Source organism: Diadema setosum, chromosome 22, assembly GCF_964275005.1.
Source record: "Diadema setosum chromosome 22, eeDiaSeto1, whole genome shotgun sequence".
Lineage (NCBI taxonomy): Eukaryota > Metazoa > Echinodermata > Echinoidea > Diadematoida > Diadematidae > Diadema > Diadema setosum.
In genome coordinates, this window is record NC_092706.1 from 19851134 (window position 1) to 19878544 (window position 27411).

A 27411-nucleotide genomic window follows, 5' to 3' on the forward strand; every position below is an offset into this window, starting at 1 on the left:
TTCATCTCATTTAGATTTTACTATCAGCTGTTCGGAGAGGCCACTAGAGCTCGAGATACTGTGTGACGCGAACTGCGTCTTCAATGGCTATACTTGGCATGTAGAGGCACCTGAGGGACGGCGAATTCTGACTGAAATGAGATCTGTCAACAACAAAATGATGGGATTTCATATGTTGGATGAAATAGCTAACAAATCGTCTCTGACTGTGATTTTGAATTATATCCAGAGTTCCCCTGCTATATCACTGACCCACAAGATTCAGCTACAAATATGGTATATAATGTATATCTACCCAGTGAACTTCAAGATGAGGTTGCAGTGTTACGAAGGTAAGTGTTCATGATATTTATACACAATGATGAATAACAATTCTTCAACATACATTAAGTTAATATAAAAGGGGTGCACTCTCCCTTTATTCGTTGGAGGTGATGTTACGAATTAGTCAAATGAAAAGACTATTGTGTTGAGTGCGAAAGGAAAGAACAAACTTGGGATGTGCGAAGACACTTCATACTTCATGGTAAATTCAACTTAATGCAGAGAAAGTTATCGAGAGTCACATTAGTTTTCGATAGGTGTGATGTAGGCCTAATTATCAATTTGGTAACCATAGATTAGATATGATTATGCGCCATCCATCATGTATGAATACCGCCAAAGAAAGAAAGAAAGAACGAAACAAACACGCAAAGAGAAACCTCTCTTTGTATATCAAACCTGTTTCAGAAGTGTGTGTGTGTGTGTGTGTGTGTGTGTTTGTGTGTGTTTGTTGATGATGCTGTGTGCTGTGGTACATTTCACATCGAGGAATATGATGTCATTTTGAAAAACGAAGGACCAAAAAACGGGGATGGAAGCTTGACACTCATTTTCTTCCGTCTTCACTATAAACCTATAATTTATCAATGTAAGCTAATGCAGTAATAGTTAAATTGTAAATCATCAAGAAACACAACTTACCTGTGAAATGTTGTTAATCCATTTTTCTTTTCGAGGAATACCATCTGTAAAGTTGGTTGACGGACAGTCTCCCCTAGAAGGCTTAGTGATCTTTGAACCAGACACATATGTCTGCTTCGATAACTTCACCACCAAAGCTGCAGATTTGGTGTGCGGAGAACTTGGTTTCCCAGCGGCGGAACACTTTACAGCTCAGGCTTTGCCCAGAACAGCAAGAACAAACAACACTCAATGGCTGTCATGTCCAGAAGGTGACTAAAAGTATTTTGCAAGTCCATTAAAGTGTTACTGCACTGATATGCACATTTGCAATATAGAAATTAAATCGTAAAACGAATCATTTGGCATTGAAAGGAAACAAGTGTCTGCTTGATTGCTTGAATAGAATATCTCAGAAAAGAGACCTCCCTAGGCCAGGGAGACATCAATGTTGTGTGAGAGCAAGCAGTAATTTTTGTTGAGGGAGAAGACGCGACTGTTCATAAGTCGTATATGTGCTATTAGTAGGAAAAGTAAGCATCAGACAGATAGTGGTTAGCACACTTCACTTTTCAATGTCAAAGGAAATAATCTTTTCTGTTCAGTTCAGTTTATTTTCCACCAAGCAAGAAGTGAAACAAAGTATATTATGATATAAAGCATGCTTAAACAATCATGCAGTTTGGTTAATTTCAATCAAGGAAAACAGAAAAAAATAAACGAAAAGTGAATCGCATAGTATATGATAAATATGATATGAGTAATATAACTGAGAACACCTACAGGCATGCTTTGAAAAATAACAATGAAGTAGGTATGGAAAAAGAATGGTCCATTAAAAAACTTACCTTGCAATACATGGATCACTCAAAACATAGTAAATAAGTATGCATCATAGTTATTCAAACCGTAACTATTTTAAAGTGCAGAAACTCAGTGAATTGGTCTATTTCACAAATGGACTTTAAAAACGAATGTACAATGATATATTTTCGTTGTCTGTATTATGTATATTCGGTCAGAAAGATCAAGTAAATCTGTGAGGTCGGGTGAGATTGATAAGTCTGAAGAGGTTGTTAATAGTACAGTCGATATCCTTGATGATCTTTATTAGTTACAGTAATGATTAGGGGTCCCCTTATCTCCTTGTAAAAAATGGTTCTCACAATATCAATTCACAGGAATACGGCGTTTAATGGACTGTTCACTTGCAATCAGAAGGTGTTCTTTGAAACAGACTGTCAGACTGAAATGCAAAGGTAAAATAAGGCGTAAAGAAAAACAGGTTTCAGTCACATTTATACATATTTTGTTGTTTAATCATGACTTTATTCAAGTTCAAGGAAGTGACATGTATACAAAAAACCAGGTCCATCATTTCATTCAAAACGAATGGCAGGTTAAGACACGTACATGGGGTACAAAAAACAATTATTGAAGTTTACATCACGGCAACGCAAAATATACATATCATATCGCACACAAACTGTCTAACATTCATCAATCAATCAAATATCAATACATGTACTATTTCTGCGCTACAATAACAACAGTGGTGTAATTATCTTCCACAATATCAATACAATAATCCTTAAAAAAATGATGATGAAATAATACAAACATATAACATATAGACCTTATCATCATCATCATCATCATCTCATCACATCTTCACCAACTTAAATCTTTATTTGGCTCTGTGCCCATACCCCCACCACCTATCTATAATCAAAACCCATCTTTGCAACCATTATCATAAACCATTTTCAACATAAAACTTTTTATAAACCTTTTCAACATAAACCATATTATAAACCATTTTCAACAAAATTATAAACAGAAAATTCTTCATTTTTTCAGTTGCCCATTTACCCATGATATCACAGTGTATAACAACAATCTCATCTCAGCTTTCAAAACATATCATCTGACCTCAATTTCCATTCCCCTTCCTTCCCTTCCCTTCCCAACAGAAACAAAACACACAAATCTATATGTAAAAGAAATCCAAGTTTAATGATAAAAAAATATGCCAGAGTGCCAAAGGTACCGTTCCAAAGTAAAAGTATTATCACACTTTAGAAAAAAGGCTCCACAAAAGATATAAACCACAAACTTATGAAAAATTAGCCCAAAAGTTCAACTGCAGTTAAGAGTGAAAAAGATTAAATATATTGATTGGCAATGTCTTGTCATAATGGCACGATATTAGCAAGAAACATTTTCAGATGTCACAAGTCTGACGGAATTGAATATGTGGACAGTCAAACATCAGATTCGTTTATTTATAAGAAATAATCGTATCTATAATCGTATTCTTATAAATTCTCAGAAAATCAATTTTGTTGAGCAGTTTCTCGCCATGAACATCTTATGGCGATATAAGCATTGAAGTGCTCAGAAATATCAGTACTTATCAGCTTACGAAAGAGTCTCGGATTGAACCCGTCAGGATTTAAAGTGGCAGGAAAAAAAAGAAGTAGTACAGAAGAATCGACTTTTGCAATTTAGGTGAATCTATTTATTACGCTCATTGAATAACAAACAATTATTGCTTTTGATATGTCCTTTAATTTTGGTGTTCTAATTTTTATAGTAGAAAAATGCAATTTATGGAAAGAATCAAGCATACTTATGATATCATATTATGCTTATATATAAGAATCACACAGGATTAAAGAGATCGAATAGAAAAAAACGTAAGCCATACATAGGAAAGGAATCGCCAACATATATTGTGTTGGGCCAAGGAAAGTATGAAAAGGCAAATCAATATAGGTTTTCACGGTCAATTTCATACTTTTGACATTCAAATTCATTTAACATACATTCAAGTTCACACAGCGCACGCACGCGGAAATATTCGGTTATTTAAATTCAAAATCCGAGCGATGAATTTCATTTATGGGAGTTCTATTTCGTTTTCGTGAAATCAAATTCACGATTGGGTATTCAATTTCCAAATGCGAGCATTGCATTTCCTGCTCGTGTATTCAAATTCACGTGATAGTCATGTGATAGTCCCGATGAGCTTGTTTGGAGTGTTCAGTTTCATTTTCAGGCGATCAAGTTCCTACTTCGTGCGATCAATATAACAAGGAAATGGAGTAAACTTTTTTTTTTTTTTTTAAGGAAGGAGAAATGACATACACAACCAATGAATGCTTGTATGTAGTGCAATTATCATTCTCAATGGTTCTACATGGTTCTCTGTTCATGTATCCTTTGTTTTTCATCTCAAAAATTCTAAATTCTAAGGTCCAATCAGCAGTGCATCCAAACAACATAACGACAATCTAATCATATTTCTTGATGATACTGCATGCATACTGACAACGCCCAACACTAACCACGTATTGGCAATGCATTCTGGGACGATATTTTGCTATATGCGATATGGATAATTTAAAGACAAACTGGCACACAATGACCTCACATAGTCCCGCAATAGTAAACCAATAAGATAGCAAGAAACAACAAATACAACGTAAACAATGTTTTTGTTATCAGTTTAAATGTAGGCATAGTCAAAATTGCTTTTTTTTTTTCCAGGACGTGTCAACCAACCTTCCGTATCATGCTCGTCTGTAGGCATATCCAGTGCCGTTTGTTTGTTTGTTTCATTTACTCCATCTAAGAAGATGGCTGCAATAGCTAGTCTTCCATATGATCCAGTTGGATATAAGGTGGGACCACTTCACCGGGTTAAACACTCTGCTCTTCGCGATAAATAAATGAAGTAGGATCTTTTGCATGCATGAGCTGTGACTCTGTCACACATGGGAACTCCATTTTATGTCCTATCAGATGTACATGTACCTGTATATTCCTTTTTATGAAGCCCGAGTTCATATTTTTCAATGGACAGGTGGACATCTGCATAAATCCCAATATATCAAAAGATAAATGAAAAAGATGCTCATACACTGCCCTAAGCTAACAAAATTCAGGCCTTCTTTTAAATTGAATACAGCTATTTGGAACACTGTTGCCTATCCACGAATTTGAAAGACCGACGACGAGATTCCGTCGTCAGCTTGACAGCTCGCCAGAATGACCGGATTTTGAATTTGATTGCTGATTCAGTGCTGCGAGCGTGGAATGCGTGAAATTGAATGCTCGGAATAGGAACTTGAATGACAAAAGTATGAAATTGACCAGGAAAACCTATATTACAACATTTTTTTTTTTTCAACTGATGGGTGACTGGGAAAGAGACTTAATAATCGATGATTGTCAATGATACAATCTGTGTAATGATTGGTCGGACGAAAAAGCATCAGACGAGCGGCCTATTTTCTGAAGAGATTTATTTTTTGTCATTATTATCTTCTTTTGTCGTTGCCGGTAGCAAATTATGTGAAACCCTAATATATTGACATTGCCAGCATCGATTCCATAGAAAACTACTGGAGAAAAATGAAAATATGAATATCTACATGATTTCAGAAACATTTTTATTTTTTTTTCTCTCTCTCTCTCTCATTTCATAGGTCCGCTCGAGTCTTGTGATAATCCTGGTCACGTTTATCACGGTTACTGGGACTCCAATATAACGAACTTTGGGTCCATGTTAACTCTCACATGTGTAGACGATTACGTCATCAATGGCAGCGCGACACTACGGTGTGTGGGATTACCTGGTTTGTCAACTTACTTCCCGGTTTGGAATACAATACAGTCCCGTCACGGGCGTACATGCTCGAGCAGGATTCGAACCCACGACCTCCTGATCACCGGACAGGCGTCATCTCCACTAGACCACCGAGCTTTCGCCCGACGGCAAGTGTTGGTTCTAATCCTTATAGCATGCAGCGGGTACTGCTTTGTTATTCAAATTTATGAAGTTCTTCCGTCGAGATGTTTTCATTGCAACTGATTGACAAATCAGTTGACAACTGATTGAGCATGTACGCCCGTGATTTTTTATCATGGCTACTACTAAAACACTGATCAATTCAGTGCTTATTTACGTCGATGTAGGGCAATTTGTCAATCAGTTGCAATGAAAACATCTCCACGGAAGAACTTCATAAATTTGAATAACAAAGCAGTACCCGCTGCATGCTATAAGGATTAGAACCAACACTTGCTGTCGGGCGAAAGCTCGGTGGTCTAGTGGAGATGACGCCTGTCCGATCAGGAGGTCGTGGGTTCGAATCCTGCTCGAGCATGTACGCCCGTGATTTTTTTATCATGGCTACTACTAAAACACTGATCAATTCAGTGCTTATTTACGTCGATGTAGGGCAATTTGTCAATCAGTTGCAATGAAAACATCTCGACGGAAGAACTTCATAAATTTGAATAACAAAGCAGTACCCGCTGCATGCTATAAGGAATAGAACCAACACTTGCTGTCGGGCGAAAGCTCGGTGGTCTAGTGGAGATGACGCCTGTCCGGTGATCAGGAGGTCGTGGGTTCGAATCCTGCTCGAGCATGTACGCCGTGATTTTTTATCATGGCTACTACTAAAACACTGATCAATTCAGTGCTTATTTACGTCGATGTAGGGCAATTTGTCAATCAGTTGCAACAGAAACTTTATATTCATAAAGCACTTGGGTACACATTGTAAGCTCATTGTATGTTCATATAGGTATTGTGTATCGATGACGTGTTTTCGATATACACAAAAACAATTTGTTTATATATTTGTGTAAATGTGTAACAGGCATTCCAATGAACGTTTTCTGCATAAACGAAATTGTTGACAAGACAAGCCAGAGAAATGTATTTACGAACGTTTAGGAACGTCATTCTTTCCGAATAAGAGTGACCGTTTGCACTTGATACCTTTGGTGAAAAAAAAAAAAGATAAAGTAAAACCTCTTTGTTAGTTCTGTCCATTCTGATATTCCTTTTGATTATTCAATATCAAACCTACGTCTCCTCTATGTTTTAGCAGAAGACACAGGCCTTCACAAACTTCAAACCAGTCTTACAACTCCAATGACGGGCAGATGCAGTATCGGAGGTCGGTCGGTCGTGGTGTCTCATTGAACCCTGCCATTGCTGACTCTGCAACAGTGAGTGGCCCTTTACCTGACCATCCAGGCAACAAACTTGGAACTCCGCCGACTCATCAGGAGAACTCGTATCATTTATACCATGTCATTGCGGAGGCAGATAAGATACCCTGTCAGCATACTGGAACGGAGACAACTTCTCTTACTCATGATTATCTGAGCCTGCTTGAAACATCACTAGATCAAAACGACTGTTATGGGGAACATGAATACTCTACCAGGATATTGAAATAACGCCACCATTAGCGTTCAAGTCACAGTGTAGGTCTACTATGTCACCGGTATACATGTTTTTCTTTGATACAATAAATATTTGTTACAGTGCCTCTTGTAACGCAGTCATCAAAGAATGAGGTTGTCCATCATAATGTCAGAATAACCCTTAAAAGTATTATTTACCATTTGCAGATGAAACAAAAACCCAGCTTTAGTGCTTCAAAAGAGTTCTGAAATGCGTGTTAGGGATAGAAAAAAAGTAAAAGTTTTAATCACCATAATCAATGCTAAGTATGGTTAAATATACAAAATGTGAACAATAGTTACAATGAAATTATTTCTAGAATAAACCGTCTACACATATGGCTTATTGAGAAAAATAGTGATGTCTCCTAATATTTTAGGCTTCATTGCAAAATGTTTATATGGTAGATTCTCTTTGTGATACAACTGTCTACACGTTGGCATCATCATGATAACTCAAACATTTTTTTTTTAAATCACTACTCCCGATGATAAACAGTACCTTTAAATTATGACTTGATGTACAGTTATGTTTACCATGTAACACATGTAGAGTAAGAACACAGGAGAAAAAGTAATGTATCAGTAAGTTGTGCTTGAGATAGTGACAAAACTTTAAAAAAAAATGTTTTAGATATGTATTAGAAAGAGGTGAATGTTTAATGTTGCACTTTCGATGCCAGACCAGCTTATAATTCATGTAACTCTGAAAGTAATGTACCGTGTATGCATTCATTGACTAACTACCTAAAGCGGACATTTGGGATATTTTAGTGCATCTTGGGTGCTGCAGTTAAGTTATCCCAGAACATTTTCAACCCTGGGTATTAGTAAATGGATTATATTTCTTTTGTGTTGTGGAAAGGTGAGGTGAGGAAAGTATAATTATGTAGGCCTACTGTTCCTAGGTAACAATTATCGAAAACGGTTATGGTCTGGTCATCATTAACGATACCGTACAATACAAACTGCAGGGTGACATTCAAGTCGAGACACAGATTAATGCAGGAAGTCCAGATGCAGTGATTTAATTTTGTGCCATTATCAAGCATAGATATTTTTGCATGCTTATCAGTGATTGTATACACACAAGCTGAGGTAACGGAGGGTTCACTCTCCTCGAAATAGGCGATATTCATATCGATGCTTTGTTTTTCTAAAAAGACGCCACGAATTCTAAATGTTCAGAAAATCACATTCGCTTCATGAAATTATTATTTTCTATTCATACAAAAAATGTTTCATCTTCAGCAACATTCAAAGTATTTTGAATGTTGCCGAAATATCGTTGTATCATTTACTGATTATACTGTTCAGCACTTTCCCAACTACATTCAATTTTTGCTTGTGAAATTTAGAATATATTCATCTGCACAGTGCAGCATCGAATGTACATACTACAAGGTGATAAGATCGACATGAAATGAACGCAGAAAATCTTGATGATTTAAAATAGACCTTTGATAGCCACAACATGCAGTTCCCATCCTCATCTCATAGATTTTAGACAGAAATCATGTCTGTCAATGCACGTTATGTGAAGATTTGGGAAATGTTTGAAAGGTTATGGGGAAATGTGAATTATACAAAAGGGTGCTTCTGTTGGGGCGCTGTGGCATTGTGGATAAGACTCTCAACTCCCGATCGGAGGACCCGAGTTCGAATCCCGCCCAGTGCTGACGTCCTTTGACAAGATGTTTTACCTACCATGTCCCTCTCGATCCAGGTGTATAAATGGGTACCTGGCAATGCTAGGGTAATAAAATGACAGGGCCCTCTGGTAGAGCAGTGGCAACACTGAAGTTAAGCATGCCTCATTAACACATTCTGTCCATAATTAATGCCAACTTTCAAAGCAGTAGCACTATGCTTTCAAGAGTTATTAGAGTTGAAAGTGAAGAGTGTGGACAAGGTTTTTTCAGAAATGAAAAAGGGATTTTAAAGACACACCTAATCACACTATTCTACCAAATATGTTCGAGATAAACTGCTCAAAGCACACTTACCTGCCCGTTTTATGATACCAAATTTTAGCATAATGTAAAAGAAGACCCGCTCTTTCAGAAAATATGAAAAAGTCAAGTCCGGCTAGGTTGACCCATTTCACTTATTTTCAGTCCTCACGCAAAATCAGTATGTGCGACTTTATGTTCGTTGTGAGGTGTACGGTCACATATATACATGTAGATATATCATATATTCCATGTACATATATAGTTAATTATATTTAATTCAGTGTTTGTTTGTTTTTTGCCACATTGCACATAATAAAAAGAAATCTTAGAAGACGAGTAAGAGTGGATCCATCTACAATTTGGAGAAGGTTATTTGAACAATGAAAACAACTATTTTGAACTTTTGAACATTACAAATATTTTAAAAGCTCTTATTTTAGAGAACAGTGGCCGAATATGAACACATATATGAGAAATAATATACATCTACATTCCGGGAAAGAAGAGCGGCAGAGTATCAACATAATATAAGAATGAGAAATATTAAATGTCTACATTCCGTAATCAAAATAATCGATTCATATTTCTTTGCAGTGTTTTGTTCCATGAAGTACACAGTAATCATTGTGAGGTGCAGTAAGTGGTAATGTCACCCAAACGATACATTCAACTATTCAGTGTGCTATGAAAAAACAAACAAACCACGGTTTAAGATACAGTAGCACACACCCACACAAACACACACCCAAGAGAGAGAGAGAGAGAGAGAGAGAGAGAGAGAGAGAGAGAGACTATTATCAACGTGATCACTGCAATTGAGAAAATAAAGTTGAAAAATTCCAAGCCGTTACAGTATATTTTTACGTTGAAGCTCAAAGCGCGTTTGTGTATTTTGTGTGTGTGGTTGACATTATAAATGCTGAACAGGGAAAGTAATTTTCTGCATATTTTATTCAATCTGCCTACGAATGAACGACAAATGAACAACTGATATCATCCATCTAGTAATCAATCCATCATCAAATTAACAAATTATTTTCCGTCAGAAGAATTAATGTGGTGATTCAAAACTCAAGTACTGTATCCTATCCCAGTTAACGTATGCTTTGATACGTATGTACGTAGTTAAATATCGTAAAATCATTTGCAATTTGTGTAGGCCGAGGAAACTGCAAGTAGAGACGTTCGGCTGGGATTGGAAATTAAGTTTTTCTTAAAAATATGACTCTTACAAAGAATACCACTCTAGTGTTTTCAGATGATACAAATCAGCTAACCTTTTTCCTTCTTTATTTCATCTCCACTTCAAAGAAAAGTTTGTCGTGATATGTGATGAACTGCTGGCGTTCTTGCTGTTTACCATTTCAGTGCCAATGAGGCAAATGTGCACTAATTTCACACACAATACACCTATATAGACAGGAAATTAATGTGACACCCAGAGGGCTAAACAGAGTGATGTGGTAAAATGAGGAAATATTACTAGAACATTTATGAGAATAGAATATTATGTCAAAAACGTTTAAGAGTTGCGCCAGCTGTTACCCAATTTCCACATTTACAGTAAGCCGCAAAAACTGCAAGTAGAGAAGTTCGGCTGGGAATGGAAATTCCATACAAAATGAAGGCAAAGCTGAACTTCTTGTTATTCGAACAGCTAGGCAAGTGTCAAAACTGAATCTGAATTCAATTACGATTGGAAACACTGAAGTCAAGAGTTCTATGGTTGCAAAAAACCTAGGTGTCTGGTTTGACTCTCAGCTGAGCATGGAGACACAAATATCCAAGACCTGCAAAACAGCATTCCACTATCTATATAATCTTCGTCATATTCGCAAATATCTCATGTATAGTAGTACATGTATGGAAATATTGGTCCATGCCTTCATCACATGTAAACTTGATTGCTGGGACGGACTGCTGTTTGGGTTACCTGAATCTCAGATAAGTAAGTTACAACGTGTACAATATGCGCGTGCCAGACTCATCTACAACTCTTCTAAATTTTCACAAGTAAGTCCACTACTTTATGAACTGCACTGGCTCCCAGTACGCCAGAGAATTAAGTTTAAGCTCCTTCTTATCACATTCAAAGTTATTCATGGCTTGGCTCCCTCTTATCTCAGCGAACTTCTCATCATAAAAACAACCCAGTTTTACACACTTCGTAGTTCAAATGACACCATGCTCCTCAGTCATCCACGGTGCAAGACGAAAATTACCTCAGGTGACCGTGCTTTAGTTAATGCTGCACCAAAACTCTGGAATAACCTCCCTCCCTCAATCAGACATACATCATCAATAAACAGGTTCAAAAATCTCCTTAAAACATCCATTCCACGAAGGTTTCCCATAGTCACAGTTTAGTACATTATCTACATGGTTCCCAGATATTGGATATTTTTTTAATGAATTATGATGATGCAATTGTCAGTCCTTTAATTGTATTTTTCTTTATATTGATCATATCGTATTGTTATGCTCAGTTGAGTATATATGCTTCGCAGAAACTGCGCAATATAAATTCCCAATTATTATTACTATCACCCACTTGACAAGACTTTTTTTTTCAGTCATACCTCGAAAGCTGTGCAAATAAATAGAATCATTCCGTGCTCCTGATATCAAATCTTGGCAGTCTGCCCACACATAGAGTTAGGCATCATTTCCTGTGATAAGGATGAGACAAAGTCACAAATTTACTATAATTATGAAAAAGAGCATCTGTCTAAATGCCTGATTGTTTATGTATGTCTACTCATATACTTGGGGAGGAGTAAGGGGTATAAGGGAAATCAGCTGTCCCCACCAAATCCACCATCCACCATCGTGCCTGCCGTCCCTGCTAGTGATTGTTTGAAACTCAATCTAACAATGACTAAAGTCATGAGCTGGTGATATCTATCACTCTTATGGGTCTAGGGGATTTATAAACCGGTGAAGTGCATGTTTGACTAACAGCGCAGTGACAGATACGAAAGTAATTACATATAATATCAAGATTAGATGTACTGAGATAACGTGACATTGTATTCAGACCAATCGAATGATTGATTAGCGTACTCCAGTGGTTATGTTAAGTCCCCATGTTTCTTGTAGGTGCCTCGGAGATTTCAGGAAAGATCACAGGGTGTGGCAGAGTTGCTAGGTCATGCCGCACATACTCGGACGCCATCCCTTGACGTCAGCAGACGTAGCCTCCATAGTTGAACTGAGCCTTCTAATCCTCCTGCAGAACACCAAGGAGTCCTCTTTAACATGTCAGTCAAAACGTACTACCCACTTGGTGTACATCATTATTTGAACTCAATTTGAACATTTACTGTCCCCTGATAAGATTTGGGTATTTGCGTCGAGTCGGCATACATTTGATATGGAGTCTACAATACCCACGTGCAATTATCGAATGTAGAATTTTGACAATTATCGCGAACGAGTTGTGAAAGTATGACTTTCTTAGTCTGCTTCTTTCCTGCTTTTATCCTCCTTTCCCCCATTTTCTCATTGTCTGAAGGGAATACAATGTGTGAGTATCTTTACTCTTTGCTTTTGGGGTTCTTTGCTTGTGCGTGTATGACCATGTTCAAAAGGGTACGATCTATTCAAAATATTAAACGAAAGTCTTTTCTGAATATCATATATATATATATATATATATGTAGTAATCAACTGTGGTTGGTGTCATATTCAAATGATTTGGGATATTAAGTATCAGTTGTCAGTTTTAGAGGTTGTCATTTAAAATTGACACGTATACGCTAATTTCTGGATTAAGGCTTTAAAATGGTGAATAAATACATTGTATCAAGACAACGCAACACAGAGCGTTAATTTCGGTTGTTGTTGTTTTTTTTTAATTACTGATGTTGCTGAGCTGAACAGCACTTCTTCCCCAATTTCTCAAAGGAATGTTTTATCTTGCTATCCAAACAATAGATGTGACCGTGCACCTCAAAACGAACATAAAGTCGCACACACTGATTTTGCGTGAGGACTGAAAATAGGTGAAAATGGTCAACCTAGCCGAACTTGACTTTTTCATATTTCCTGAAAGAGCGGGTCTTCTTTTACATTATGCTAAAATTTGGTATCATAAAACGGGCAGGAAAGTGTTTTTTTTTTTTTAGCAGTTTATCTCGAACATTTTTGGTAGAATAGTGTGATTAGGTGTGTCTTTAGAATCCCTTTTTCATTTCTGAAAAACCTTGTCCACACTCTTCAATTTCAACTCTAATAACTTTTGAAAGGATAGTGCTACTGCTCTGAAAGTTGGCATTAATTATGGGCAGAATGACTTAATGAGGCATGCTTAATTTCAGTTTAATCTGATAATCTCTTCACTGATGTTTCTCTGGTGGTTTACTTCCTGTTTTTTGTCCCATTCATCGCACAGCCAGCACGCTTTGGTAAAGATCAAGCGCTTGAATAGACACTGTACTTCAGAGCCTCTTTTCTCAGTTCACACTTTTCCTAAGTTTGTGCTTTCTTTCCAATATTTAGATAGGTTAGGAGAGTCCATTTGATTTGAGTTATACATCATTTTAAAGCTTAAAGTCTGTTCTTTCAGAATATGGTCTTAACTAAAAATTCATGTTTGGCGACTTTTTGTTTGTTTTGAGGTGCAGGGTCACAAATAATATAAAACTCGTCTTGCTCATTTTATCTCTTGTAGACTTTACTCTTAGTTGTTCGGGGAGGCCACTAGAACTCAAGCTATCGTGTGACGAAAGCTGCGTTGCCAACCGTGATACTTGGGATGTACAGGCACCTAGAGGACGGCGAATTCTCACTGAAATGAAATCTATCAATAACAAAGTGATGGGATTTCACATGTCGGATGAAATAGCTAACAGATCGTCTCTGATTATGATTTGGAATTATGACCAGAGTTCCCCTGTTATATCTCTGACCCACCACATTCAGCTACGGATATGGTATATATATCTACCCTCTGAACTTCAAGATGAGGGTGGAGTGTTATGAAGGTAAGTGTAATTGACGTTTATATTAGTGTCGAATAAGTGTTAATTGGAATGCATATGCTTTTCCTGATTTAAAATGTTTTTTTTTTTCTATGAAAACTGTATTTTTTAAGGAAATGAATGAGTGTGTACACAAAAGACGATGTACCTATATAGCATGTAAACATTGAAACGTGACCCATGTCTGTACTCATCGCAAAGGGGGAAAAAATCAAGACTTAGCCTCAGGAAAACATTGTTCCGTAAGTGAAAGTTAATAAACATTTTTAAAAGCATGTTAAGAGCATTACGAAAAATAACTCTTTATCTGATTATAGTGAATGCAATGAAAGAAAACCACCGCAATTTTCAATAAACATCATGAAAATATCCACTTCAGAATCCTTATTTATTACCATAAACAGCTGAAAATAATCGCACTAAAGTGCAATGAGTGTCCCCGTAATTGGACAGAAAATAGAAATATACAGCCTTACGTTAATTGTCGTCAAGACATGATTAGATGATCATGAATGAAGACGTACTCATGAGCGCGCTCAATATTGACCATTATTACGAAAAACCACCGGAAAAAAAAATGAATCACACAGAAAAAAATCAAACAAAACAACAACAACAACAACAACAACAACAACAAGAACTACAACAAGAACAACAACAAAATAACCACACCATTACATGATTGAAAACTTAAGAAAAGAAATATACATAAAGCGACATATAGAAAGGAGGTTACCCTTTCAGGTTTTATCTTTGAACGGTATTTTGACTTTGTTGACTCCCGAATGCATATTTTCACCCCTGCACCCCTGCACCCCTTCAAGTACAACATTTGGGTTTTTGCCACATTTGTGTGTGGGAGTGTTTTGTTTTGATACAGGTCACCGTCAAGGAATAATGGCATTATTTTGGAAAAAAGAAAGAAAGGAAGAGAACCCATTGGACATGTGAAGTTAGGACGCTCCTTTTTAATTCTCAGCTCAGCGGACCAACAGTGTATTAGTTTAGACAGTTTAAGACACTTAAATTTTGACCATGAATAATAGTTGCAGCTCTATCCATACGTTTACAATTCTATGACACAGTAGAGATATATATAAAAAAAAAAACACTATATATTTTATAATGGGTGATATCAAAATGGAACTGTATTTTTAAAAAGATATTTTAGCACGTTAACTTTATATTTACAAAAAAAAAAAAAAAAAAAAACGCCGAACGTAAAAAACAGAAATGTAAGCAAATATATGTCTTTGTCGTATTTCATTACGTAAGTCTATTCCCAAATCATGAACTAGTAACTCTGCGGTCACACATATCAAGTGTAGTATTAAATTAGTTGAAATTCCTACGATAGGCACAGAAATAAGAAATCAGATAAGATCCAATCACGATGTAACAACTTAACAATTTTGGAGACCTCTGTTTTTGTATGGACCCAATAATAGGTGTTGTATACATTGGGAAAAATTGATTTGATTAGATGAATTTATTTCAATGAAATTTATGTTATTTCAAAGAAAAGAAGTTTGAGGAAATAAATTTCATATTTTCTATTATTTGTTACCAGTGAAAAAAGAATTTGTTTAAATGGCATATCATTGCTGGTAGATTAAGATAATTTACATGATTTTATTGATCATGTGACGTAGATAAACATTTAATTGAAAATAATTCATACAATGTGTAATCAACTTATGATATTAAAATATGATAAACTGAAATACAGGGACGGATTAGCTTAATAAATCATTAAAAAAGTTTGAATAAGATTACTTTTTTGATTGATTTTTGATGTATTACACATTACAAAAAAAAACAAACAAGAAAAACATATCCAGCAAAGATATGAAATACCAAGAAGTGGTATGAAAATCTACAAAAAGAAAATATGTACTCGTTGGAAATTGTTTGTGAACTGCTCGTCTTATGTCAGAAAATGTTATCAAAGTATTATAGTCTTCACTTTTGTAATGTGATTTGAAATTAAATTGATGATTATTCTGAATTATTGAGACAGTAAATACCCAGTTGAGGTAAACAAAGCGGTAAATGAAATATTTATGACGTCATCAATTTCATCAAATCATTCAGTTGTAAATGCTCAACAAAAACAAACTCGCAAAACGTTGTTTCTTTTCTCTTTTTTGAGGAATGCCATCTGTGAAGCTGGTCGACGGACCCTCTCCACTGGAAGGCTTAGTGGTCTTCAAACCAGACAGATATGTCTGCTACAATGGATTTACCCCCAGAGCTGCTGAATTGGTCTGCCGAGAGCTTGGTTTCCCAGCGGCAGAAGAATATTCTGCTCAGGCTTTGCTCACTTCAGCAAAGAAGAACAGCATTCAACGGCTATCATGCCAGGAAGGTAACTGCAATATTGTGAATTTTCTTTTTAGAATTTTTAGGCTAGTATTCACTTACACGATATTGAGAGTTAATGTTTAAAATATCAATTAACATTGAAAAGGAATCAAGGTCTGGCTCAACTGTCCTAAACGAGACATCTCTGGTTCGAAGCCCAGCGAGAACTACGTCATAGGTGTTTAAGAGCGTCATCATTTCCGTTTAACCCTTTGTGTGTTTTGAGTGCGAGCGGCACTGAAAACTCTCTGGCGTTGTACACGGTGTTAAAAGGACCTGGCACGGAAAGGGTTAAAAGAATTCATGTCTGTAGAGATATTGTTCTATTCTCCAACTCTTGGACATACACATGACTGGTACAGAAGTAATGTTGAGTTACTCATGCTGTGGCATAGCTGTTTATTCTGTACCAGAGAAGCCTTGTGCTACACGTCTGCTCTGGTCTGCAGTCTGCTAACATGTGAGTGATCATGGTGTGTGTGTTTACACACTGCATGCATTACTACATAGTTGATGGCAATACATTAATAAACACATGCATTGATCACAATGTACTAGGTTTATTATTTCTCCTGCCGCGCCTTTCTTGATGATTTCCTGTGATTTACTTCTTTTGTGTTCTGTATAGTTTGAAATGGTTTTCACGATATCATTATACAGGTTCTTCGTTTCAAAGTTTAAAGGACTGTCCACTTGAGACGACTGAGTGTTTTCCGATACAGACGGTCAGATTGAGATGCCAAAGTAAGACAAACATTTTCGGATGCAGCATAATATTCCTGATTTTATTAATTGTAAATTCGTGTCAGCATATCATGCAATACTAAGCTTTTATCAAACAAAAATCCTTAGAAACGACGTGATAGACATCGACCAGAAATATGGCCTTGGGAAATCTAGATACAGTTAAGAGTAAGAATTTTTTTTCAAACAAAATACGTCATTTCATAATGCTGTCCCTTATGCAACCCAAACAGTCGCGAATTTAAAAACACCCACTAAGACTGAATTCGGACAGGATAGTTCAATAGTGTCAGTCTTGCTGATTTCTGAGCAGTTCAGAAATGTGTTATTATCCTTGAAATTATGATTATTAGTATCATTATTATTATGACCATCATTATTATTATCATTCATGGTTTAAAAAATTCCCTTTGCTTTGCAGTTTGCCGGCACTAACACTTAAAGGAGACCTCTGGATGATTTTCAGATTTTTACATTTGATCAACTATAAATTAGTTATACTGAGGACAGAGTTTCAGAATTTGTGATAATTTGTGATAATTTGTGATGAAGAATAAGAATATTTTCAAAATTTAGAACAAATTGCAATGAACAAGGATGATGACATGGCAGAGTCACCATAAGAATGCGTGAGTTGGGGCTCAAGGAAGCAGAACAAAAGAAGAAAGCATGCATAGATTATACACAGGTGAACTCGCAAGCAAGCGGTATTGTAATGAAATTACACTGCTACATTTCTGAAATATGTGAACCTCCTATGTCATCATCCTTGTTCAGAGTAATTTGTTTAAGATTTTTCAAAGTATTCAGGCGCGGTGGAGCACCCCAATTTGCATCTCATTATCGCCCCGTTCTATTTGAATTTCCAACGGGCATCCACGGCTGCCCGAAACTGTGTGCATGAAAAAGTCAAATCTTTACCTTCTCCTTGTGCCGCTATGCGTGCCGCTAGTAAACTCAAACTTCCCACACTATCTAAGTTTTTAAAAACCTTCCTTTTGATGAAAAAATTATGAAATTTGCTGCACTAGAACTTGAGATATTAAAGCGTTTTGAAAATCAACTCTCGCAAAACATGCTCTCTGTTTTTTTCCGACTGGACTATGGCCGGGCTCCAATGTGTCTGAATTTGGCAACATAAGTTCATCAGGCCTCAATCCATTTTTGGTGAAAGTTTTCGCTTGGTTCCACCTGCAGTTTTTGAGAAATCAATTTGTTTTTACAGGGTTTGGAATAGAAAATTGTAGTCAGCGAAACAATTGAAAATGACGTCATTTCCTTTCCCGTAATATTGGGCATGCGTGGTACGTGAGATTCAGGATGTCGTGCTCATTGTTGGTTTGCATGTGACGCAGTTTGCTGAGTGTCGCACGGCGGTGACTGCTAAGCTGCTGCCGCGCACGCTGCATGCAGCAATGCGTTGTGTGTGCTGTGACATGCAACACTACAGTGACGCGATTATATATACATGGGACCGACCTGTACGCTTTGCGATCGTGTCATTTTTGACATCACCTTCTGTTTTTTTCCGACACAACCATGGCCGGGAATATTACGGTATGAAATTTAAAATGCAAGCAGATAAATAAATTTCGGTGTACTTTGTTTGAATGGCGCTTTGGTTCCGCAATCACACTTCGTGAATTTTAGGATGATTTTCGAGGCATATTTTTGGTAATTTTGCTCGCCAGGTTTTCGCTAAAATTTCACATTTTATCAATGTCAAATCCTTTAATATGTTATATGTGCATATTTGGACATGTTTTCAAATTCAAACTAACTCAATTTTAATCCGAAAATAGGTTTCCTTAAATTGTTATTAGCTTGAGAAGTTGTTTACTTTTTCTCAACTACGCGAGTACATGTTGTTTACTTTATGCAAATGAGGCTCGGCTGCCGATGGATTTCTGCGAGATAATTGGGGTGCTCCACCGCGCCTGTATTGTTTCTCTGCTCAAGAACCACAATAAATTCCACAAATCTATACATGGAGTTGTCGATTTATGTATTACATGATGTGAAATTATGAAAATCGTCTGGAATGTCCCTTTAATTGGCAAAAGGGAACTTTTTTTCAGGTCTTATACGGTCAACAAGAAATAGGCGTACCGGTAATCATGTACAAAAGCACACATACGATTTTTTTTTTCTGAAATGCCAACTGAAACTCGGGTACATGCATAAAAAAAAAAGAAATAGGCGTACTTGCATACTTTGCTGAATTTAAAAATACTGCATTGCTCTTTCAATCATTTACGTGTTAGACCGATAAATGCACTTCTTGTTCCGTGGCCTGTTGTTAACTGTACGGTCGGTATTTACGGTCGGCCCCGCACAACAGAGAGATATCTGCTGACTTACAGTCCTCTGCTGTGAGGATTGATCTTTCTGCGTACGCGCAAGTTCAGCGGTTTAAAAGTGATGTAGGCGAGCAGAGTTTGAAGGCCGTTCCACCCGGAACAAGTCATGAAATTGTTGCGCTTGACTCGTTCGTTAAGTACTCGTTAAGTATAAAAGTGTGCATACCAAGTTTTGTGATCACTTATAACACACACAAAAAAGGAGAAATTCTATCTCGTTTCCTGCTTGCCATCGTGTGGCAAGTAGGTCCGCACAGCAGAGAGAATGGAAGATACATGTATTTCTCTGAGGGATCGACCGTACAACCGACCGTACAATGCTACATTTACACCATGATCCCGGCAACCACTGCAGTCCCGTTTGGGCGAAACGTAGTGCACCGTGGGTAGGACAAATATTCCACCCCTCCCTCAGTAATCTAGTCTTATTCGTTTCACTCCTCACCCCAATGAACCTTTTAGCCGTTAGGTACCGTTCTCACGGCGACTGTTCAGGCTAGACTACATATATCTCTTCGCGTCCTACTACGGTGGGCGTCCATGTCTTGCTACGAAATAATACTATTACGAGTTTTCGTGTTTGCGGCCAACGAGGTTTCCCATTGTTACCGTGACTGCCGTGGCAAATATTATGACAATTAAAAAATCTGACAGGGGATCAACGACAATCACTGCCTGTCACCTATGCCCATCCCGTCCCACCGTGTTGTCTTACGTCCATTTCGTTTTGTCCATGGTGGCCTGAAACGTGACTTCCGTGGTCTCCGGGAACATGGTGTAAACACACCATAGCAGGAGAAAAAAATTATCGGTCTATTTACCTGAAGGCAATCGACTATTAACGACACTATCGATTATAGCAAAGTCTTCTTTACATGAGCCCCTTTTTAGAATTGTACATTCCAAAAATGGGTTCTTACTGGAGAATCGACTTCTTCAATTTAGATGAATTAATTATTTTGTTACACTTATACATCACGAATATCACATCACGTTTGATATTTACTTTCATTTTCATTTTCTATTTTTGTAGGCATGATAGGAAAGAAGAGAGGTTTATCTAAGAGTGAAGTAGATAATATTCGCTCGAGTAAAATCTCCACTACATAGGAATAAAGAGATCGAGTAGAAAGACAATACGACAAGTCATTTCTAACTGATTGAGACACAAGCCATATATAAGGAAGGAATTGGCGACTTTATTTTTAGCCGAGGATAGTCTGTACCGGCTAACTGCCATAGCAATCACCATTTCGCCATCTGATAAGGGGCCAAGTTAGAGACTATAACGATCAGTTATTGTCAATAGTACAATCTGGTAATAATCAGTCATACGTAAATGCATCGAGCGAGAGGCCTTTTTTTCAAGAGCAAATTTGTCTCATTCTTTTTTTTCGTTTGTTTAAATCTTGCGAAATCCAAAATACTGCCGAGGTAAACTAAATATGTTGACTTCAAGGTGATTTTCAAAACATTTTCTTTATTTTTCAGGTTCACAAGTGATTTGTGAACATCTTGGTCACGTGTATCATGGCTATTGGGACTCCAGTGTAACGGACTTTGGGTCCAGATTAACTCTCACCTGTGTAGAAGGTTACGTCATCAATGGCAGCGCGACACTCCAGTGTGTGGGACTACCTGGTTGGTCAACTTACTTCCCGGTTTGGAATGCTTCAGTCCCGTCGTGTGTGAGAGACGGTATTTTGTAGAAAGGCATTTTGCCTCGTTTAAATAATGTCCAGGCCTTTCAGACAACTTCGGCCCTAGAGAAAGATTAAGAATAGACGATTGAGACACTTATTAAATATAGATAATGAAGATCGGATGACTTTTTTTTTTTCAAATTTGACTATTGAAAGGTCTAGGGTCAAGGAAATGCAGCATCTCATGCCAATTGTATAATTTCGAGCAGGTATACCACGATATTTCACCACGAGTAGTCCTTCAATTGTGATTATCATAAGAAATGTGCTTTCTCTATGGTTTTCAAAATTCGTCAGACATTACCCCTGCAGTTATCTTGTTTCAAGAGTTAATTAGCGTAAAATGTTGCCCATTGTTCTTATTCATCGTGATGATGAGTCCTTCCTGCTGATCCAGTTCGTGTGTATGCATATTTCCTCATAACACGAAGGGATCACGTTTAACCACGATGGTAGCATGAAAATAATAAGGCATTTTTGTTTTGCGCTGCAAATAAACAAATCTCTGCACGTAGACTCGTGCAGAGAGTATAAATTGAAAAAAGGATATATATATATATATATATATATATATATATATAATCAGATATAGGCTGTGCGGATCGAAGAAAAGAAATGTATTTTGAAATCATCATCCGGACACAATTTGTTAATCGGCTTTTGATAAGCATATTAGAAAGGTGATATCCTTTTTCGTAATATACACAGAATAATAAAGTTCTCCTTTAATGTTTCTCCAACGGTTTCAAGTTGATTGTTTCTTGGTTTATGACTGAAGATAATAAATGCATGGAGCATTTCTCTTTCAGGTCATCAGACAACATTTATTGGATACATCCTGGGCGTCCTTCTTGGCGTCATTGTTGCACTCATAGTACTAACCATTGCGTGGTTCAACTACCAACAAAAAAGGTGAGGACAAAAAGCAAAGGAAAACGAACATCTCCCCAAATCATACAAAACACAACAACAAACGATTTTTTTCCTATACATGGTATATGGATGGGGGGGGGAGATTGGGGAGAGGGTTGTAATAAGGTATATAGTAATGATGTGTGCAATGTCCGATACACAAGTATATTGGCCACACGGCACATGCATTAGTATGGTCATTAAAGGCCTTGTTTACCTTTGGGAGCAGTGATTTAAAAAATGTTCAAGATGTCACATTTGATGCAAATGTGTTGGTCTGTTGTATCACAAAACGTCCTACGATATAACATTTTCGTAATAAAGCCTAAAATATAAGGAGCTATCAGCATTTTTCTCAATAAACCATAACTGTACACGGTTTAGTCTGGAAACATTTTTATTTTAACTATTGTTCACATTCTGTATATTAACAATACTTAACAACGATTATACGGATTGAAGTTTTTACAGTGGTTGTTTCTATCCCTAACTCACATTTTAGACTATTTTAAAGCACTAATGCGGGTTTCTTGTTTCATCTGCAAATGGTAAATTATGACTTTAATCTTGCGTAAAACGTTGAGATAATTTCATACAGATATAATAATTATGTTTCTGTAAATTTGTGTACTTGTGTGTATGTGTGTGTGTATTCCAATAAACGTCTTCTGGCTCATCTCAAACTATCATTTGAACGAACACAATTATTCAGCAGAAAAATAACTACAAACGGGATTTTGCATGTGATACCTTTGCTCGAAAAAGGATAAGAGAAATCGCGAGTTTCATCTGCTCTGAATTTAATTTTGATCATTCAATGCAACATACTTCTCCTCGTTTTCATCAGAAGACTCAGACGTCCAGACGTTCCAAATCAGTCAAATGACCACACGAATGACGGGCAGTTGCAGTATCGGAGGGAGACCGAACGTGGTGTCTCATTGAACCCTGCCAGTAATGACACTGGCACAGTGAGTGGCCCTTTGACTGACCATCCGGGCAGCAAACTTGGATCTTCGTCGACTCATCAGGATAACCAATATCATATGTACCATGACATTGCGGAGGCAGACAAGATGTCCTGTCACCATGCTGGAATTGAGACAACTTCTCTTACTCACGAGTATCTTAGCCTACAGGAAACACCGCCAGATCAAAACGACTGCTATCGGGAACATGAATACTCTACCAGGATATTGAAATAGCGCCATCATTTAAAAGCGGTCTATTCACAGCGTAGGCCTACTATGTCACCGTTATACGCGTTTTTCTTTGTTGTTGTTGTTGTTGTTGTTGTTTTTATTTCCGTCTTCATATAAAAATACACACACTACAAGTTGCATATACATTGCATTTACGTACAGAAGAAACGGGGGATTGCCTGTTCAGTCATATTTTCAAAATATGTCTCTTCTTCCACAGGGTCCCGAATTTACAGTACAATACAATACAAAAATAATACACTGTATATACAAAACATAAGAAAAAATAATGAAAATCATATACCGAACTGGTACAGTGAGAGTCAACAATAGTCAGAGATAGGTAGAGAAAAGCAGAGCAAGGAAAAGAAAAAGAGGAGGAGAACAAACTTACAAAAGAAAAGGCAAGACTCATATACTCCCCCCCCCCCGAGAAATGGCTGTTACATTTGGTACTCCATTGAGTCTTTTTTTTTTTTTACCATAATGCTCTATCTAGATAATCAGATGATAACATTTGAAAAGATCTTAAAGTTGATGCGTTACGAATTTCATTGGGCAATTGATTATACATTGATATTTCCCTGTTTAAAAAAAATGTCCTTTTACAGTTATTAGAATTTGGCTTTGGAAGATTCAAAATTCTGATTTGAAGGAAGTGAATAATTAAGAAATCTTCTAGAAATATTATCAGACATGTAATTAGGGAGGAAATTCTGCAATATCTTATAAATCATCATACTCATATTTTTTTTTTTTTTGTATCGGTATTCAAGAGATTCCCAGCCAAAAATATCATGAATATGTTGGGCAGAAACAAAAGAATATGGATTTACTCTCATAATCATAAGACCCGCTCTATTCTGTAGCTTTTGAAGGGCTGACTGAGAACCTTGTGGAGCGGAATACCTGATAACTTTTGCGTAATCAAAATGTGGAAAAATCACGGATTTATATATCAAATTCAAATTTGATTCATTCACAACATGTCTTAATCTTCCAAGAAAACCAATCAGTCTACCGATTTTCTAGTACATTTTATCTGCATGAATATTCCATTTCAACTCAACGTTGATATGAATTCCAAGATATGTTACCGTTTCATCATTTCGAATTCTGGGTATTTTTTATTTTTACATCTAGTGAATTACACCTTGTGAGCATAAATCTTGTACCAAAAAGCATACTGACGGTCTTTGAATAATTGATCAATAGTTTGTTCTGTGACATCCACTGATCCAAAACTTGCATTTCTTTGTTTAAAATGAACTCCAAGACTTTAACATCTTTGTTGGAGTAGTAAATGACTGTATCATCCGCATAAAGATGAACACGACATGACTGGAAAATGCGAGGCAGGTCATTAATGAAAACACAAAACAGTAGAGGGCCAAGAAGAGAGCCCTTGGGGCACGCCATGAGTTAAGTACATTTCATCAGACAACGCGTTGTTGACCATAGTCACTATCCTCCTGCCCGTCAGATAACTCTTAAACCACTGAAGTGTACCCCCATTTATACCAATTCTCGACAACTTGTCTAACATTATATTGTGGTCGACAGTGTCAAACGCTTTCCGTAGGTCGACGAATATCGCCCCAGTATATTCACCTTCATCCATGGCCAAAAGCTATTCATCAGTAACCTTTACAAGGGCAGTTACAGTGGAATGATTTGCCCTGAATCCAGACTGAACCGGTGTTAAGACATTGTTCGCATTAATATGGTGTGATAATTGCAACGAAACTATGCGCTCGAGTAATTTCGAGATACAAGGCAGCAGGGAAATTGGCCTGTAATTATCAGGGTTCGACTTATCTCCTTTTTTTGTATATCGGAATTACCTTGGCTATTTTCCATGACTCTGGGACAACTCCTTCAATAATGGATTTATTTATCAAATACGTTATAGACTTATTCAATATATCAGCACACACTTTCAAAATGTCAACCGATATACCATCAATTCCAGTCGATTTTTTATTTTTCAGTTTGTTGATTTTGTTCATAACCTGACCCTCAGATACAACTGTAAATGTGTCCATATTATCATAACATACGGATTCTCTAATAATTTCTACTTCGGTCACGTCAGTTTTCTCAACCTGATGTTCATTTCACAAATTCATAGCAGCACTGGCAAAGTGTTCATTAAATTCGGAAGCCTTACTGTATGCATCATCACAAGAGAGATGATGAGACGATGTGCCGTTATTTGGCAGAAAAGATTTTAGACCATTCCAGGATTCATTTCTTCCAGAACATTCAGACAATTTATTGATGTAATACTTTTTTTTTCATTTTCCTTATAACATTAGTAACTTTATTTCTCAGCCGTCGATATTCCTTCCACAATTGTTCATTATTTTGTGCAATTGCTTTCTGCTTAACCTTGTCTCTTTCTCTCATCAATTCAAACATCGATTCATTCAACCAAGGAGAGTATTTGTTACGCATACGCTTTGTCTTTATAGGCATGTGCTTGTTTGTGACTAGTCCTTTTCTAGTACCTTTTCTTCCCATTTCTTAACAGCATCCTCCAAATTATGGCAAGTTTCAATTTCATTCCTGTCTTGTTCCATGAGATCTTTACGAAATATATTCCAGTCAATATTTTTTGACTTTCTAAAGGTTACATAATTGTGGTCATGGGTGGTTAAGCTGTTTGTTTTCCAGATCAGATAGTTCATGAAATGATCGCCCATGCTTACCTCGAGAACACCTGAAGTCTTTATACAGTCAGTGTTATTTGTCAGCATATGATCAATCAGAGTGGCTCTCTCTTCAGCAACTCTGGTGCATTTCGTACTATTTAATTGATAAAATCCGTAAATATTGTTTGTCTGATTATATTTGTTTAAATGTGGAGAAAAAGGTTTTCTATAAATATCAAAATTTGTATCACCCTTGATAATTGAATGACAGTTGAAATTTCCCATGAATGTTTAATAGCAAATCTTCCTACGTACCTAAGACTGCACGTCCAGAATTAGGCGGCCTGTACCAATTAAAAAAAATCAAAAAAAGAATGGGTTGAGAATTTCTTAATTAGATCGATACTAAGATATCTTCCAACTCAAATAAAGACCGGTGTTCCAAAACTTTGTAACAAATACTATTCCGAATATAAATGGCTACACCTCCACCATTTTGATTTCGATCTTTTCTTATAATCGAGTATCCAGGGATTTCTATTTCACTGTCTTGAATCCCTTCATCCAACCTGGTTTCACTGAGAGCGCAAACATAAACATAATTTTTCAGGATGATAGATTTCAACTCATCAAAATTTTTCATTGCACTAACGACATTCAGTTCTATACATTTCAAACCTTTTTCACACAATGACTTGAATTTAAATTTACATCCATATAAACCATTTCCACCTGTTACTCTTTGAAATTTGCGTTTTGTATTTCTATTTGAATCATTTAAGCATTTCTCATCATAGAAAGGTAATTGCTTCATCAAGCATTTTGGATACTTCCGGTCGAAAAAGTGTTCTGATATATCGTTGTAGACATTTAAAGGGATGCTTGCACATGAAATATGCACCCATCTTCCACAATGTGTACATACAAGACCCTTTTGATTATTTTTGACACATTTAGAGCACAAAGTACATGGATATTTCTTGCCCATTAGCTACAAATTAAAAGAAAAAGTAAAAAAAAAAAAAAAACAAAACACACTCAGCAAGTTACCAACAGTGAAATACGACTAAAGATACAGCAATATTTAGCTGCATCGAATTTAAGACTGTGGTTAATGATGCACTCATATAGCTCAGAAACTGGCAGTAGTCATATCAAGTTTAGGTCATTTTCGTACGTGATAACATGCTTGATCGTCTTGTTTCCTGAGGCTGGTATTAATGCTATGATTCTGCCATCAGACGGCCATGATGCGAGAACCTTGGAGCATTGTTTTGTTTCTTGCAGAAGTTTCGCGTTTGCTTTTGTTAAATCTTCCTC

The 27411-nt window shown here is 36.8% G+C and overlaps 1 protein-coding gene across 1 annotated transcript; it reads left to right on the plus strand.

Moving 5' to 3' along the window:
• Positions 1–273: 273 nt before the first annotated feature.
• LOC140245186 (uncharacterized) lies at positions 274–23440 on the plus strand. The gene is made up of 8 exons (XM_072324784.1): positions 274–332; positions 1104–1217; positions 14094–14155; positions 16305–16520; positions 17177–17260; positions 21112–21318; positions 22133–22235; positions 23083–23440. The coding sequence occupies exons 1-8, from the start codon at positions 274–276 to the stop codon at positions 23438–23440; spliced, it is 1203 nt and encodes a 400-aa protein (XP_072180885.1).
• Positions 23441–27411: the final 3971 nt, after the last annotated feature.